The sequence below is a fragment of the Populus nigra genome, chromosome 17 (genome assembly GCF_951802175.1).
Source record: "Populus nigra chromosome 17, ddPopNigr1.1, whole genome shotgun sequence".
In the NCBI taxonomy this organism is placed as follows: Eukaryota; Viridiplantae; Streptophyta; class Magnoliopsida; order Malpighiales; family Salicaceae; genus Populus; species Populus nigra.
The window spans coordinates 7174785-7192157 of NC_084868.1; the positions used below are offsets into that span (position 1 = coordinate 7174785).

Consider the following 17373-nt stretch of genomic DNA (forward strand, 5'->3'; position numbering starts at 1 on the left):
TTCATTAATGGCACGCATCAACAATAGCAATTAGTGGTTAGTGTTAGTAGTTCGTGTTTGGTACCAATTTGACCACCACAGAATTTAAGGGGCTGTATTACCACCTTAAAATATGGGGTTTTGGCAGGCTAAGTCATCCATAGGGAGATTCGAACAGGGAAACCTCCCAGGTGGATTGGTAGCAAAACAGATAAGGGAAATACAGGGAACAAGATCATGAAAAAATCACAAGGAAAAATCTTGCTAACACGGTATGGTGTAGAACCACCTTGTTTGCCAGAATAAAACAAAGTGAATACAAATACAGCACTAGTCTCCCATAATTCAGTGTTCCTCAGCATAACTTCAGTGTCAAAACCCATATCTAGTACTAACCAAAAGAATAATTTTTCTTCCAAATCAAGGATACATCCAAGAGAAATAAATACCTTATAGCCATAACATGAAAAGCTTATCACATGTGATAGAGCTTCATGATAACCGGCAAAAATTATATAGCTATTGTGAAATTTCATTACCATCAGAATCAAATGAACTCCTATGCACCTCTGACATGTAAATCTCAGAGTAACTTCCAATTATTTCTGTCAGAAATTAAATATTATATAAGATATATCCTGGCAACAACTGTTTTGTACTTACATAGGGGGTTCTCTCCCTCCTGAGCTCTTAGTGCCATAAATGGCATTTTATCTCTCAATGCACAAATGGACCCAGTTGATGAATCCCCCAGCAATCAGAACATTCATCCAGCTCTAACTCTGTCAAAATCAACTGTGGAAATGGGATGGGCAGCCACACCAGCAATTTCAAATCATATCAATGAAAAAGAGATCCATTTTGCCTTGGAATCTCATGACAATTTGGTCATTGCTTATATGTAGAACTGCCAATCTTGCTTGACAATAATGGCTTCTCCTTCAAACTGGTACTTGGGATGGTTTCCAAGTTGCCTGACTGGCTATCTAAGGCTCCAGGTCTCATCCAGATTTTTACATGGCCCTCTCTACAAACAGTAAGAAAACATTCCTGCGTAAATACTAAACCAGAAAGAGGTTCCGTGTGAACACGGTGAGCCACTACAGGAGAAAGCTTTGGAACATCACGCATGCTAGGAGCAGGTTGCAGAGTTCCAACTGGGATAACACTGTCCCAGTGGGAAGACTGACTTCCAGTACTGAAAGTAGGAGATCCACCAGGAGGGGGGCACCTACGTAATGGCACTACAATCTCATCCATTTCCAGATCCCATAAAATTAACTGTGTGTCCTGTTGACAGAACAAACAAGTTGCAACATGGTTACTTATGAAGCCTTTAAAGGAGTCAAAAAACTGGAGAAAACTAGATAAGGAAAGTCATAGAAGACCATAAATATCACACCTCAATCTCATCAAGTCACTCGCCAAAGTCTCAGTTTTAACTCATACCACATGTTCTTAACTGCTGCAGGCATTGGTTTTCACTCTAGCAAAAGTAACTCAACCAGCTTCTAATACTGGTGTTTGAAAAATAAACACTAAGACTGAGGTCCAATACATTGCAAATATACAAAAGCCATTTATGAATGTCTACGCGGTGGACTTGGTTTTACCAAAGATGATGAGAATGTGAACTCCCCATTTGTTGCTTCATTGAATTTGCTTCATTAATAGGCTTATAGAACCATTGATCAATGAAGACTTGAACCGAACTTGCCCATCATCCAAAGGGTTTGGTTAAGATATGCCAGATTGCACCATTTGGGGCTTCTACCAATAAGTGATTTATATGAATCATTAATATTCTTGGTGAGTAAGTTGTGTTCCTCTTCTTGTTGTGAAAGGAAGGGACTAATAAATCTATCACCATGTTAGTATGTATTTTGATTGAAGTTCCTAAGAAGGTTATGGAGAAAGAGTTAGGGCATACTTCGATTTTTTTATCTCAAGTGCTCATCTTTTTCACTTCTCCTTGGAACTGTTGATCCCTTCGAGCTAAAATATACAATTAGAACGGTTTTAAGCTGCGCTAGCAATTAAAATTACACTTAAATTATTTTTTTGTTTGCAAACAAGAATAATCACAATAACTCAACCTTGTAATCTGATCAAGTAGTCTTTAAACAACTCCCTAAACTCTTCTATTAACCAGGTTCTATGCATGTGTGCTGTACAAGTGGCACAAAAATATTACAATTAAATGTATCATGCATGCTAATGTGTATTTGCAAAACTAAATATAATCATAAAAAAAAGTCATCAAAGATTAAAATACATATTTTTGTTTATTTGTCTTCTTTTTAGAGAAAAGTGAAGGCCCACTGCCCAACTACACAATATGGAAAATATCATGTTATTGAAACTCTAATGCTCCATTTCTTGTAAAAAAAACTTGTTTTTTCAAAATATTCTACATGATAGATGTTTTCCTAGAATATACATTATTTTTCATTGTTTGGCTATGTAGATAAAAACTACTTGAAAATAATTGTTTGGTGTTAGGTCTGTATGAAAAATACACACACACACACACACACACACATCATTGTTGATGTTTTGGCATTGGTGTACCACCACCCAGAATCACCAATACCAAATATGAGCCTCTTGTACAAAAAAAAAAAATATAATAATAATGTGCCTCTCAGGACTCAACAGCAATTTGACTAAACTTAGAATCGAGTGTCTGTCTCCCCTTTGAGTAAAATGTTATATGGAAATGAGATTAACATACATGATGGCACAGAGTTTATGTAGGATTTACACATCTACTAGAATTTGTATTGAGGTAGAATGCCTAAAAGTAGTAATTAAAATTTAATAAAAGCAATAGTAGTTATTAAAAGACAATAAGCGAGGTATGTTCATTGAATTAATGTTTTGACATAGTTTGTGCTTTTATTTATAGCAATCAATATGTTTTTTCCATCAATATGAATGCTCCCCTATTTCTGCAGTTTTCCTAGAGCTAAAATACAAAATATTCATCATATGGCTTATTTAGAACCATGACTGTTCGAAAGCACCCTCCCAGGATTTAAAAATCTTGGGCACCTCCACTAGAATATTAACTTAAACCAAAGTGATATATCATGCTCAGCACCCAGATATTAGTATTTTGGATATCATATTCAATTCCTATGAGCTCCATCTGCCCTGGAACTTAAAACTGCTTACAGCTAGCTGTGGAACAAGTCAACCATGAATTGCAACAAAAATGTGTACCATACCTGACCAACAGAACCAAACCGGTACACAACATTCTCCCCTGTGCCATCTGAGTTTGGTGATGACCAATATGAATCAAAAGCCACTCCACTTACCTGCCAGCACCATCAGATAAGAACTGTATAAGATGACCAGAATCATGTAATTGACAATCAACCATGATGATTTGAGAATCTTACCCATGAATTGTGTCCTTCACCCCACGCAACAACCTTCCGATCTTCCATACTCCAAACTTGAACTAGGTCATCTTCTCCTCCAGTCAAAATATATTTTGCATCCATGCTGAGAGGGTGACACATTTCATCATCAGTTTTCTTGAAGACAATATAAATATTTCAAATGCAAAAGACCAACAGAAAAGAAAGAATTGAAGGTTGAATGTAAAAGGGTCTTAGGCTATATCAACTCAGAGTAATGGCCCTTTTCCCGTGTGTTCAACTAGTTCAAAATATTGGAAGAAACTTTTCAAAAGATAGCAAATAATTATGACTTGAAAACTGGTAAAGCTAGTCACCTCCAAGCACAACATAGTAGAGCACCATAATAACTTTTCCCACCACATATAAGTTGTTCTTTTGAATAGTCAAAGACTCGCAAGTAACCTGCACTAGCAAAACACTAAGATCAATTACACTACCTACCAACACAGAAAAAAACAAGAAAAATACTAAACGCAACGATATGTACAGTGTTATACCATCTCTTCCAACAGTTGCTAAATAGGCCCCTTCATTTGAGAAAGCAATGCCATTGATTGAACCTTGGCAAATATGCCATCTGGCAATTGGGTTACTCTGCATGCAGTTTGTAGGAGTCATGGAAAGAACTGCATATTTAGTTGGATAAGTATATAAATCAAGATATAAGAAGGAGAAAACTATTCTATCACTAGAGCAGGATGAAAGCCTTTGGATGGGAGATTTGAAGATAGGAAATGAGGAATGGACATACAAATCTAACAAAAGCAGTTAACCACATGTATACCATCCAAATAAATAAACCAAGATAAACACAAGTAGGCATGGGAAATTGGAAAAACTACAAATGAGGTTGAGCGACAGAGCCCTGCTTCACTGATCTCTCCATTAGCACAATATAATTGCTGCAACCATGTAAACATCAGTTGGGTTAAGTCCCGAGATGTTAGGAACCTATCCTGCACGCCTCTTACATTTAGAGTAACCAAATAAGCATGTTCCATAAGCAATTAACAAACCTAAAATCTTGAATTATTTAATTCAGTGTTTCAACTATACTTTATGCAACGGCAAACTTAACTTTAAAACTCCAATGTTACCCTTGTAGCATCCAAAAAGTTTCAATATTAACCCTAACCATTAAATAGCTATCTGAATTTAATGGAAGGCTCAATTTTACAATCTTATCTTTCTTATTTCACTTGTCTCTCATCCTTTCCTCTCAAATCCCAATATGTGTGATACTATCTCACAAAAATACTTTAAAGAAACCTTTAAAAAGTCAAATATAACCTGAAAGGAGGGTTTACCACAGGGAACTTCATGAAAACCAGAGGGGTGATATTGAGAAATTTTAAACTATACGGACAGAGAACATTGATGAATCTATATGGGCATAAGTATAGTTTACTCTTTATATTACTTTATACTACAACTGCATCCATGAATCCAATTTGTTTAACAACTGAACAAAGCAATAATGGCAGTCATAAGTTGATAATACCCACAAAAACATGAGCACGTGCAAATTTACACACAAACATGCACAAATACATGTATTCCAAGATACATATGATGAAAGTTAACCAATCAACACTAATTGTTAAGCAGCAGGCTTGACTGTGAAGAATTGTCCCAGCAGTCAAGCACATGACCCTCCATGTACACGAAGAAAACAACAGCCATTCACTATATTGATTATAGTTGTAGAGTGAGATGATCAGTGTCCAGTGAAGCCACTGCTTTCCACACAACAGTTAGAACAATACAAGAGTGAAAACTGAGTTGCCAGATAAAGTCTCCAACAATCATTGAAGAGAGTAATTATTGACTAAAAGAATGAACCTAAACAAGCAAAACACAATGTTGCAGAAAGATTTAAAATCTCAATCATGGTGTCAGTTGCACATCTCTACACTTCTATGGATCACATCGAACTTACCTTGGGAACAAAATGCAAAATGGTTTCATGTCTCATGGACATTTGAACAATACTTGGCTATGGTATTTATTGAGGAGCTACCTAATAAAGGGTGAAGTAATAGATACATGGTGTTAATTACCATACATGTAAATTACAACAGAGAATAATTGCTTGCTGATTTTAAAAATAATTCCTAGTTAAAAATTGCTTGTACCATTAGAAACTTAGTTTATGAAGCATCAATCAAGTAAGACTATTACATAGTACTTTAATTCCAACAAGACAAACTCTTCTACCTTACTGTAGCGGGCATGTGAAACAGAGAATTGAGTTTGATCTTTGATAACAGGGAATGAAGAATCACCAGCACCATCCTTGCTCTAGAGGAAAAGAAAAGTAATAGAATAGATATTAAGATCTCTTGATACATCTTGAACTAAGAAATTTTGGGAAGACAGGACAATGTAATCCTTTTCATGTTGGAGGCTTACCTTTTCATAGACATACAAATTACCATCAGCATGGGCAACAACAAAAGCACCATCTCCTCCAGGAACCCATGCAATACTCATACAACGACTGTTGATAATAAGCAGCATTAATGAAATTGGTTTTGTACATAATACTCAATTATCATAAGTGCAATGTGTATATATACATATTTATACATATGTTAACTAAATGATTTTTTTACCCAACATCTCTACTCGGGGGATTTTTTTTCTTTTAATTCCTAAAAGGGGAACCAAGATTTCAGAGTTTCTAGAAGATATCAAGCAAGATCAACAAACCATTTTGAGTTTATATGATGGGGATTGCTCGAAAGCTTTTCTATTTGTAGCCTACAGAAAGTTCTGCACTGTTAGGAAAAGGTTACCCACACAATACAAGTACTTGGACATTTCAAGGTCCATTTTATAATTGATTTCACAGGGAATAGCATTGGCAGCACCTGGTCATGCAGGCAACAAAAAGAATAACTTTTTATGCATTTTAGTTCGACTCTACAATGCAAGGGTATCTTGTGCTTTGAAGATTTAAAGGGATGATTTCTAGAAATCCCACCAATTTGATGCTAGCTGCCCTTCCCATTCATCCCCAACTCCATTTACAAACCATATAAACTGTTATCCTTGAACCTAAACCTTTGAATCTCTAATTTTCCAATCCATAAACCATTGAAAAAGACTTGTAGACTAAAAATTCAAATATGTGCTATGTCACTCAGTGGTGCATTCTGATAACAGCCCAGAATCCATCCACTGGAAGCTTTCCCAATTTCCTAAGTAATCATAATCACTCTTGAAAGATGAAAGAACTGATAAACATGGCTAATTAAAAAAACCTCACTTCATTTTCTTACTTTGCAATCAAATCATCCCACACCAGTATGACCTTGATCCAAAATATATCTAGAATGTTGAGAATAATCATGCCTATACCTCATAATGAAAACAAAAGAGAGTATCTTTGCCCAAACCATTTTCCTTTGTGTGTAACCTAACTTCGATATTTTGATGATTCATGAGTCATAAATATTCAAAAGTAAATTATGAAATGAAAATTATAAAACTGTTCCTTAAGCAACCTCACTTTGTAACTTGCATTATGATCAAGTCACACTGATTCTCACAGCTCGTTGAAGTTATGTATGCATATGTGATATTTTAACAAGAAGATCATCAGTTAAATAAGACAGCCTGGAGGTACAAGCATGCATGATAAAGAAATGGTCGAACTATGAAGGCACTATAGATATTCTTGCCTATTATTAACAGAACCATCTTTGTTATAATGATGGCCCCCAACTAGCTTTTTTCCAACATCCTGTAATTGCTGTCTCAGTGACACTGAGTAGACTGCAATAAGAAAAATATAGCCACTAAAATCAGAAAGCTTAAATTTTCAATAAAGAAAAAGAAATGCAATCCAACCTCGAGATAAGATTTTACCATCCCCAGAACTCAAGCCAATAAGCAAATCATGTCCATCCTTAGCATCTTGATCAAAGGCATGGCACACAGGATTTGAATTACTAAAATGGATCGATTTTATTGGGTCCTCCTATAATCAAACAAAGAACCTCTTAAATGCCTCCCCATTGTTTCCGTTAAAAAAGACCAACAAAAAATATAAAGTTACCTTATCTTCAGAATTTAAATCAGTTATAAAGATGGCATCCCCTACATTGAAGATCAAGTAAGTCCCTTTCCCATCAAAATTTGAATTGATCATGGAATTACTTGAGCATGATGTCCCCAATGATCCAATCCTACTACTACTACTACTAGTACTACTAATACTACTAATACTTTTACTCCCACCATTCCCTCCAACAAAGCTAAGCGCACGGCTTCCATTACTAGCACCCAACAACCTAGCAGCAGCTGATCGTACACCACTGCCTGTACTGAAACCTGAAGGTGGGGCCATCGGTGTTGATGGGGCAGGCTTGTCCTTGATAATAGCTAGGGTTACCTGTTAATCAAATTTCTTTTCAAAAACTGAAATTGAGACATCTATAAAATATACAGCTAGGCATTATCAAATTAACTAAAAGATGCCTCTAACACTGACCATAGAATATCAAATTTAGCAGATAAACATGCACATGTTGATTCTAACAAGCATATTACGGTGTTGATAAAAACCCTTGAAATTAATGAATTATTCATGATAAAACAAGATAAGAAAAACCATTCAACAAATGTAATGACAAAAAATTATTAAATTAGTGAGCCAAAAACCAAAAAACAAATATTCTTAAACTATTCGGCTTTTAACGAAATGATTAATCCCAAAACGCTTTGAGACAAAAATTAACCCCAAACACAAGTCGAAGGAATCGGATTAACAAAATGGGTATTGATATAAGAACTCAAAAGTGAAATGGAGTAGATAGAAAAGAGAAAACCTGAGTAACAGTTTTGCCATGGGCGTAGTGAAGGAGACCAGAAGGATGGGTCTTTTCATAGTGAAGCTTATAACGTCCTTCTGGGGTTTTAAAATAAGTCTTTAATCCCGGTGCTTGCGTGTTCGCCGACGTCGATGACGTTGAAATCATGCCGTTGCTGGAGTTGATCATGCTGGTCTTGCCTTCGATTACTGTAAACCTTAAAGCATCTGATCATGACACTAGGGTTTGGTCACTCTTTTCTTTCTCTAAAAAAATCAACGAATTAAAACAAATTTCTTGTAGTTTTTTTTATTATTGACGAGAAAACTGTATTATTTTTTACTTTTTCATGCTATTTATGCGCTTCTTGGAGATCAGAGAGAGAGGCTGGGGGGGGCGGGGTTGGATCCTCTGTTTTGGGGATTATGAGAAAACGTTGTTGTTACTGCTTGTTTTACGTTTGTTATTTTTTAAAGGCCATTGTGTTTGACTTCTGAGTTTTGAAAGTCAGTTGAATAGACGGTGGAGATGATAGAGAAAAAGTGTGCTGGGTTTTGAAGTTTTGGCCTGTTGGTATTGCGAAACAATCGTGTTTTTAAAAAGAAATTAGCTTTAAATTATTAATTTTTGTTTTTTTTTATTTTGATATCATGCTATTAAAAAATAAATTTTTAAAATAAAAAATAAATTATTTTAATATATTTTTAAATAAAAAAATATTTTTAAAAATAACTTTTATTACACTCCCAGATATTATTTTAAAATACCAGCATGTTAAAGGAAAAGATAATATTTAGATTAGATAATACCTGGAAAGATTCCCGCACAATACCATACCATGTAGAACTTCTCCATAATAATAATAATAATAATAGTATTTGAAAACGTGGTTGAAATTATATTTTTTAAAAATTTAAATTTTTTTGTTTAAAATTAATTTTTTTATATATTTTTTATTGTTTTGATATGTTGATTTCAAAATTAATTTTTTAAAAATAAAAAATATTATTTTAATATATTTTTAAATATAAAAATTTTAAAAAATTATTATTACAAAACTGACAAACACCATAATTAACATTGTGATATTAACATTATAATGTGCTGATGTTAAATTACGCCAAGTTTTAAAATAAGATAATTGGGGTTCAACTATTAGTTATAGACAGGAAAAATAACGAATGAAATTATTTAGAAGAATTGTATTTATTTATGTAATTTTTTTTTTGATATTTTTTTTTTGTAATAGTAGCATGGTTCATTCATTGAATAAAAAGAACCATAAATAAGAAAAAAAAATTGTATTTTCTCATGCATTTTTTAATTTTGAAAAAATAAATTAATTAATGAGGAGTATTTTAAGCAAAAACTCATTATAATCATGAAAGCAATTTCAATCAAAAAAATAAAAAATTATGAATTAATCATCTCTATGCAAGAACATGAAAAAAAATCAAAACAATAAATTATATATATATATAATAATAAAAAAGTTAAGGGAAAATATTATTTTATTCTAACTCAATACTAATGAGCCAATTATTCAAAAAATTTGTGGATATCATGCCAATATATAATTATCTATATAAAAAAAAGCAATAATATAATTGTAAAACAGTTCTATTTTAAAAATAAAGCAACAAAACCATAAAAAAAAAATTATTAGGAGCATGGTTTTTAATAAAGGCACCAATAATTAAAATAAAGGTTTGCTAAAAAAATCTAGTCATTTAAAATAAGTAAGAAAAATACATTTCATCAATCTAAACTCCATTTTTTTATTAATGCATCTTTTTATTGTTTAGATGGAAGTATGTTTTTTTAATTACAAGTTTCTTTCTGGACAAAAACATGTCATGATGCCAAAAACAAATTTAAAATATTAAAATAATATCTCAATATTTTAAATTTGATTAAAGACAAAAACAAATAATAAACCTGATAAAATTATAAAAATATATTTTAAAAAATTTAAAACTATTTTTTTAATTGAATATTCATAAGTTTTTTTATATTTTTTTATATTAGGCATATAATAATTAAAAAAAATTATAAAAATTGTAATATCAAGCTATAATATTTTTTAAAATCATGAAAAAATAAGTAATAATTGTAATATCAAGCTAAGCTTTTTTTTTAATAAAAATTGTATCTAAATAAAAACACCCCAAAAACTTGAAAAAAATAGAAAGGGTTTAGATCCAAACACTTGAGATCGTTTGGGAACGCGGTTGAAATCGCGTTCCCTCAAATTTCAAAATTGTTTTTTTTTTGCTAATTATTTTTATGTTTTCAGAATATTTTGATGTGTTGATCTCAAAAATAATTTTAAAAAAAATAAAAAAACTTTATTTTAATGCATTGTAAGCGAAAAGCATTTGAACCACAACCGCTATCGCAATCTTAAACAGGCCCTTAGCCCAATCGAAAAAAGCCCCGATGCAAGTGGACTTGCGAAGATAGTGACGTGTGCCTGACCTCTTTTTTAGGGGCAGATGACATGTGGTTCGCCTTTTATTTTTTAAAAAATAAAAATACAATTGAAAGCAGACAACAAGTCATTTGCGAGCTAGTTTTCAATCATTGAAGAGATCAGAAAATTAAGTTAGGGGTTTTTTTATCCAAAATATCATTTTTCAATCTATTTTCTCCTAAAAAATCTAATACACCCTTATAACCTTAATAAGCTAATTTCTCAACTTAAAATACCTCTAAATTGGTTCAAAACACAAAATCGAACAAAAAAAAACTTTCTCAACCTCTATTTACTCTTTACAACAATATGAAAGTTCAAAAACATCTCAATAACATTCTTATTTTTAAGAGGAACACATTAACACCAAGTTTGGTCATTCTTATCAACAGAATCGACCATCTAACTACTTTTTCTTTTCTCATCCATTTTTCAACGACTTTCACTTTCCTCTCTTAAACTCAGGGACTAAAAATGAAGAAAATGAAGTGTTGAACCAAAACATAAAAGTTTTAAACTAAAAGGACTAAAAACGAAAGCGAAAGAATTGCGAAGGAAAAAATTCTTTTAAAGGAGTATAATGAATAGTAAGTAAAAAGAACCCCTATTTTTTCCTACTGTCAATTTGGGTTTTCAATCCTTTTCAATCAATAAAACCAAAAAGCTTTTTGCAAAATCAAGCACTAACCCAATATTGAGATTTTTTTTATATCCTGATAACTAAATAGAAAGCAAATCAAATAAACAATCAACTTAAAATCATAGTAAATACAAACGTGTAAGGATAAAATTGAAAAACAAAACTCATTGATCAAAAGAGAAAATTCATCAATTATAAAAAAAAAAAGGAGAAAACATTGTTCTACTAAATAGTTTCCTCTATCACATTATATAGTGAAATCACCAGCTGATTTAATTTTTTATTTTATTTTATTTTAACTTTTAATGGGTAAACTTAAATTAGTCTCCATATTATTGAGATTAGGATTAATTCAACTAGAAAAATTTGAGTTTTAGTTTGTTTATTACTTTTGACTTCATAAGGAAATATGGTCTGTATCAAGATATGTCTTAAGCATATCGTGATTCTTTAATTGGATGAATGAAAATGGTTGTAGTATATTCTTAGAGGCCTAACAATATTAGCTTATATTGTATTGGGGCTTGTTAAGATTAATATTATAATCATATTATGTGCTAAGAACTATCTCTTTGTGAATTAGGTGTTAAATTGTTTGGAAGCTAAGACAAAGGCAAAAAGAACTTAAATTAATTGGTAAAACTTTACATTACATTATTTTGAAAAAAAATATTTTTATCTTTATGTTTTATGAAATTGATTTCTTTATAATTAGATTTAAGTAAGTTATACTTGAAAATATTAGTTCATTCATTACATATTTTTTTACAAACTTTTTTTAAATTTGAATTCTAAATAATAAAAAGAAGAGTGTATATTTTAATATAAAACTAAAAGACATGGGTTTTTTTCTAAGTAAAATTTCATTGATTATCCTCTCACACATTATTATATATATAGACAATGCAATTTTTTTTTGTTTTTTTAGTTTAGTCCTCAAACTTTTTTTCTCGTTAATTTAGTCCTAAATAACACTTAGAATTTTTTAACTACAAAAACATTTCAAAAAAGCCTGTGCATAAAATTTTATTTTGAAAACAAATATCTAACCAGCAGCGAACTACGGGTCAAGTATCTTTTGGGCGATTTAATTCTGATTGAAGGCCAATTGCTTTTTATTTTCTAGGCAATGGGGGATTTGGAAAGAAGAGGGACATAAATGAAAAGGGTGCCAAACATGGGTGGCACGTCAAAGATTTTTAAAAAATATACTTAGGTTCTCATACTTTAAAAATAACACAGATTATATAATTTAGATCCCTTTAAATTTTTTTCAAAAATCAGTTTTAGTACAAAAATTTATTTGAATTATTTTTGGTTACACAAAATGGATTTTTTTGTGTGTCCACGGGTTCCATGAGATGAAAGAGGATTGATGGTGTTTTTTAGAGCATAAATGTTGTCTAAAAAAATAGATCTGAACCGAGAAGAATCTAACCCGGTTTGATTTTGGATATTTGGACCCTTTGTTGGGTATTTTGAGTTGATGAATTGGTTTGTGAGTATTCTAAGGGTGATATTGAGGTGGTTTGTTTTTGGTTGAAATGGATAAAAAATTGGGTATTTTGAATAAAAAAAGTCTGGCCCTGATTTTTTAACCGCCATTGTGATGGCTGGAATCTAGGCTCGCGGGCGACACATCGTCTTCATTGGTATGCAACATGTCGCTGCGTATTTTTTTTTATAAATAATGGTGGATAACATGTCGTTAATCCTTTTTTAAAAAATAAAAAATAAAACCAAGCCAAGGTGCACGTGCCTAGCTTGAAGGCTTACCCACGTGCCTAATTTTTTTTCCTTATAACGATCTAGGCACGCTAGCCCATAGACCTATGCACGTGGCTTTGTTTTTGTTTGTAAAACGCATACTTCAAACTTCAGCAAAATCATCATGAACCCACTTATTCTACATATATTATCCAAACAATCATTCACCCTTCTCATTGGAAACAAGCTCTCCACAAAGAAATTCTTTTTCTAGACAGTTTCCAAGCCACACTACAGAAGCATCCACACTACTACACATATTGGAATTACCAATAGGCATGGTTTAATGCTTTTTTTCTCCAAAACTCCAAGGATAATCATTCTTGGCTATTTTACTTTAACATCATTACCAATAAGACTGGAGTTTTGCCCAAGGTGTTCTTGGTTTTGTAGGCATTGACAGTCATAGTCATTGGTTGTAAGGTATTTAGGATGTTGAATTATATCATTCTATCAATATTCCATTCATAGATGAAAAATATATTGAACTTATATTGGTTAGTAATGCCTGGCTTATTTTGGATTCCTATGTCTAGTGCAACAGGAGTAGTTTTAGGTGTAGGTTTCCTCCAATAAAGTTTGTTTATTTCAAGAATTTCTTTCTAGAAGGCTTCTTCTTCAGCAGAAGTTTAGTTTTTGTCATGTTGTATGGTGTTTACATGGCTTGTAGACGTTTAAGGATGGTTACTCACATAGGGTGTGTCAGGAGCAATTAAGGTGGAATAGGAAGCTTCAAGTGATTGAGATGGTCCTTGATAGCTTTAAAAAAATCTTTTTTGTTATTTTGAAGTTGAGTTTGACTAGCTTTAATGACTTGGTATGGTTAGAAAACTAGGTTTTTTTTGTACTTTTGTTTAACAGGTTTTGTAGTTTCAACATGAGAAAATAGAAAATATGTTTTTCTATTCTAGTTAGTTGTTTTCCTATAATGTTAAGGTTTGTGTTAGTGAAGTTGTTTTGCTATATAATGTGTTTGGTATTGGTGGTAACATTTTCATTTGGGGATTTGAAAGGAGTGGCTTCAACTGTTTGGTTTTTATAAGAGATTTTAAGGTTTCTCAAAGGAGGATATTTAGATTTAATAAGAGAATCATTTGCTAGTTCCCAAACATGAGTTTTATTCCTAGTTGTAATGGGACATGCATATTTTGTAAAGGGGTATGCATTAAATAACTTAATTAAAGGAACCTTACACTCAAAACTACTCCTATTACACTACATATAAGACTCCAAAATGAGCTAGGTATCACTAACCAATATAAGTTAAATGCATCTTTCCTCTATGAATGGAACATCAATGTAATGACTGAATACAACATCCTAAATAGCTTACAACAAATGACTATGACTGCTTATATCTATAAAACCCGGATTGAAACCTCAGACAAAGCCATTGCTTAACCTTTACTTATAGGATTTTTTTAGCCAATTAAAAGGATGGTGGGATTACTATTTCATTAACACCTAAATATTAGAGATTCTACAATCCATTCAAACATATGAAGACTAAACACCATTCCTTAACCCATCCGACAACCATATCCAAAATGCAATATCAATCATGATACTAAATATTTCTCTACATTTCTTAGAAGATCCACCCCATTTAAAAGATAAAAATATCGAATTACTTTCAAACATTAGGTGCAACAAACTCAGTGATTTCCAATGGTATAAAAGCACCTTTCTCACTCGTTTTATGCCTAGGAAGACTTGAACCAGCCTTTCTAGAAAGATAAATTTCTTGTTGGATTACCTACCCTTCTAGGAGAAAGAGTTAGAAACAAAATCAAAGACATCTCTAGCACCGAAACTATCCCCCATGACCAATTAACATATGGTGAACTTTTTAGCTTCTCTTAAAAGGAAGGTCTTAAGATCTGTCAAGATCTTAAACTCTTAAAATACCTTAAGTAGGAAATGATACAAACAGACAAGAGTTAGAAAGTTTTTGTCAATAATTTTACTTATCCATTAAAAAGTCAACCTGCGGTGGTGCCTGTTTCAAGCCTCCCTCAAAACCTTTTAAACCATTTCGCAAACAACTAGCCCATAAATACAATAAAACATTTTCATATCAAATCTAAACCTGACTACAAAGTATACCATAAAAAAACAACAAAAACTTTCCCAGTCCAAGAAGTGTCGCGACGATTATCATTTTAGATCGGAATTATCAGAATAATATGGGTGGAAAAGATGAGGGATTATTGTTCTTTATCAATAAAAAAGAGGGGAAGAGGAGTCGTTATCTAATATTTTGATCACTATGAACCATAACTAGTTCTACAGTCTGGGTAAGGGGATTGATTGCATAAAGGAAAGGTATTAGCACCCCTAGTATGCCTTACTTGAGGTAAATTGCATTATTTATTTGTCTGATTTAAACTAAAGTAATGTTGTATTTTTTTAATCGTTGTTCTATCCAAGTTTTAAGAAAAGTCCTTCTGAATAAGGAGGTCCTTATTTTATCGCGTTAAAACCTAACATTTCTAATGCAAAAACATAAAAAATAAAATGAAATGTGTTTTTTATTTAATATTGGGAATATGTCTTATGTATAAGTTCATAATCTTGTATATTAAAATAAAAAAACATATTTTTTTGATGTTTCCAAAATATAGGCCAAATCTTAATAGATAATCATAAACTAGTTATGAGACCCTTTGACTGATTCTTGTATTTTTTTTTAGAAAAAAAAAGCATGATAAAAATGCAATTTTACACACATACACACAAATATATATATATATATATATATATATATATATATATATATATATATATATATATATATATATATAGGTTTTCTTTGACAAAAAACTCATTTCTTCTTTTAATAAAATTACCAAAATAGGTCTAGGGGGTATTTGTTAAACACATCGTTAAAAAACAAAAAAACCTTTAACAAAAACATGACAAACCAAACAGTATCTTAAATTCTTGACCCAATTTTGACCTGATTGGGTAGACCTGAAATTTTTGTTTTGACCATAAACCGAACAAAAAATCTTGTTTTAACCCGAAAACAACCCATAAAAAACCAAAGTAAAAAAACAAATTAAACAAAAAAAACATAAAAACTCAAAAATTCTTGAACAAAATGGATAAAAAAAAATGAAGAACACAAAGAATACCGAAACCCAAACCCAACAATGTGAAACCCAAATTAGACTAGATATGGTCAAAACAAAGGCACACACATGTTGGAAATTATGCAATAATTAGTAATATAGAATCAATTCACTTCAATTATCACTTAAACATCACGAATTTGTCAAAATAGGTTTTAGTTCAAAACTGAAATCCTAGGATTAAAATCCACCAAAAACTTGTTATTGATGCAAATAAGCCTTATATTATTTACTAATCAAGCATAAAGAAGGGTTATGTGTAAAGAAATGGATCAAAATTGATCTGAATCAAGAGTCTAAGATGTTGTTCTTCCCAAGAACACGAAGAACATACCTAGACCCAACCTAGAAACATAGCTACTACCTAGCACTGTCAAGCCCTATAAATAGGCATTTTTTGCTTCAAAACATGATTTCTTTATCCTAACATGTCACACTACCATACACAACTATGTTTGAATCTAAAAAACTAACAAATAACATCAAAACATCATAATAATGCATGAGGTAACAAATCCAAAAACTACCATCTTAAAACAGACTACATGTTCATGTAATTTGGATTCAAAATTGGATTTTATAAACTCATTTTGGTCATAAACAGACATAACACAACCAAGAAGAATATCATTGCTTAAATATGCATTGCTTAAATTAAATAACAACTAAAACATATATATATATATATATATATATATATATATATATATATATATTAAAAAAAAACAATAACTCAAACAATAACATTATTACATCAAAAACATAAAAAAAAATTAATAAATAAAAAAATAGCATTAAAGAGTTGAATACAACATCATTTGTTAAGCATTTGATTAGTACTTAAAAGTGCATTTTTATCAAGGTTTTATATCATCATTTTGCACTTGAAGTATCAATAACTCCTTAACTAAAGCATGTTTTATAATAACATATCTAATTATATAAGATACCTTTAATTTATGGTAAATGTTCATCTTAAATGCAGGCCTATCACATAAATGAAAGAATTGATTGATGAGTTAAAGTACTGAAATTGAAAGGACAAAGAGATGGCCAAACTTAGAAAAGAGATGCTGATGCAGTCCAAACTGGAACACTGTTTGGTAATTGGGTCATATTTGGAGCTGCAGAT

General features: G+C 31.5%; 1 protein-coding gene across 1 annotated transcript; it reads right to left on the reverse strand.

Moving 5' to 3' along the window:
- Positions 1-480: 480 nt before the first annotated feature.
- Positions 481-8575, reverse strand: LOC133677273 (uncharacterized). Its single transcript, XM_062099200.1, has 11 exons — positions 8246-8575; positions 7474-7809; positions 7284-7395; positions 7097-7190; positions 5823-5910; positions 5628-5711; positions 3908-4004; positions 3725-3812; positions 3387-3492; positions 3210-3302; positions 481-1269 (listed from the first exon to the last, which is right to left on the reverse strand). The coding sequence occupies exons 1-11, from the start codon at positions 8414-8416 to the stop codon at positions 868-870; spliced, it is 1671 nt and encodes a 556-aa protein (XP_061955184.1). The 5' UTR covers positions 8417-8575; the 3' UTR covers positions 481-867.
- Between the last annotated feature and the right edge of the window lie 8798 nt (positions 8576-17373).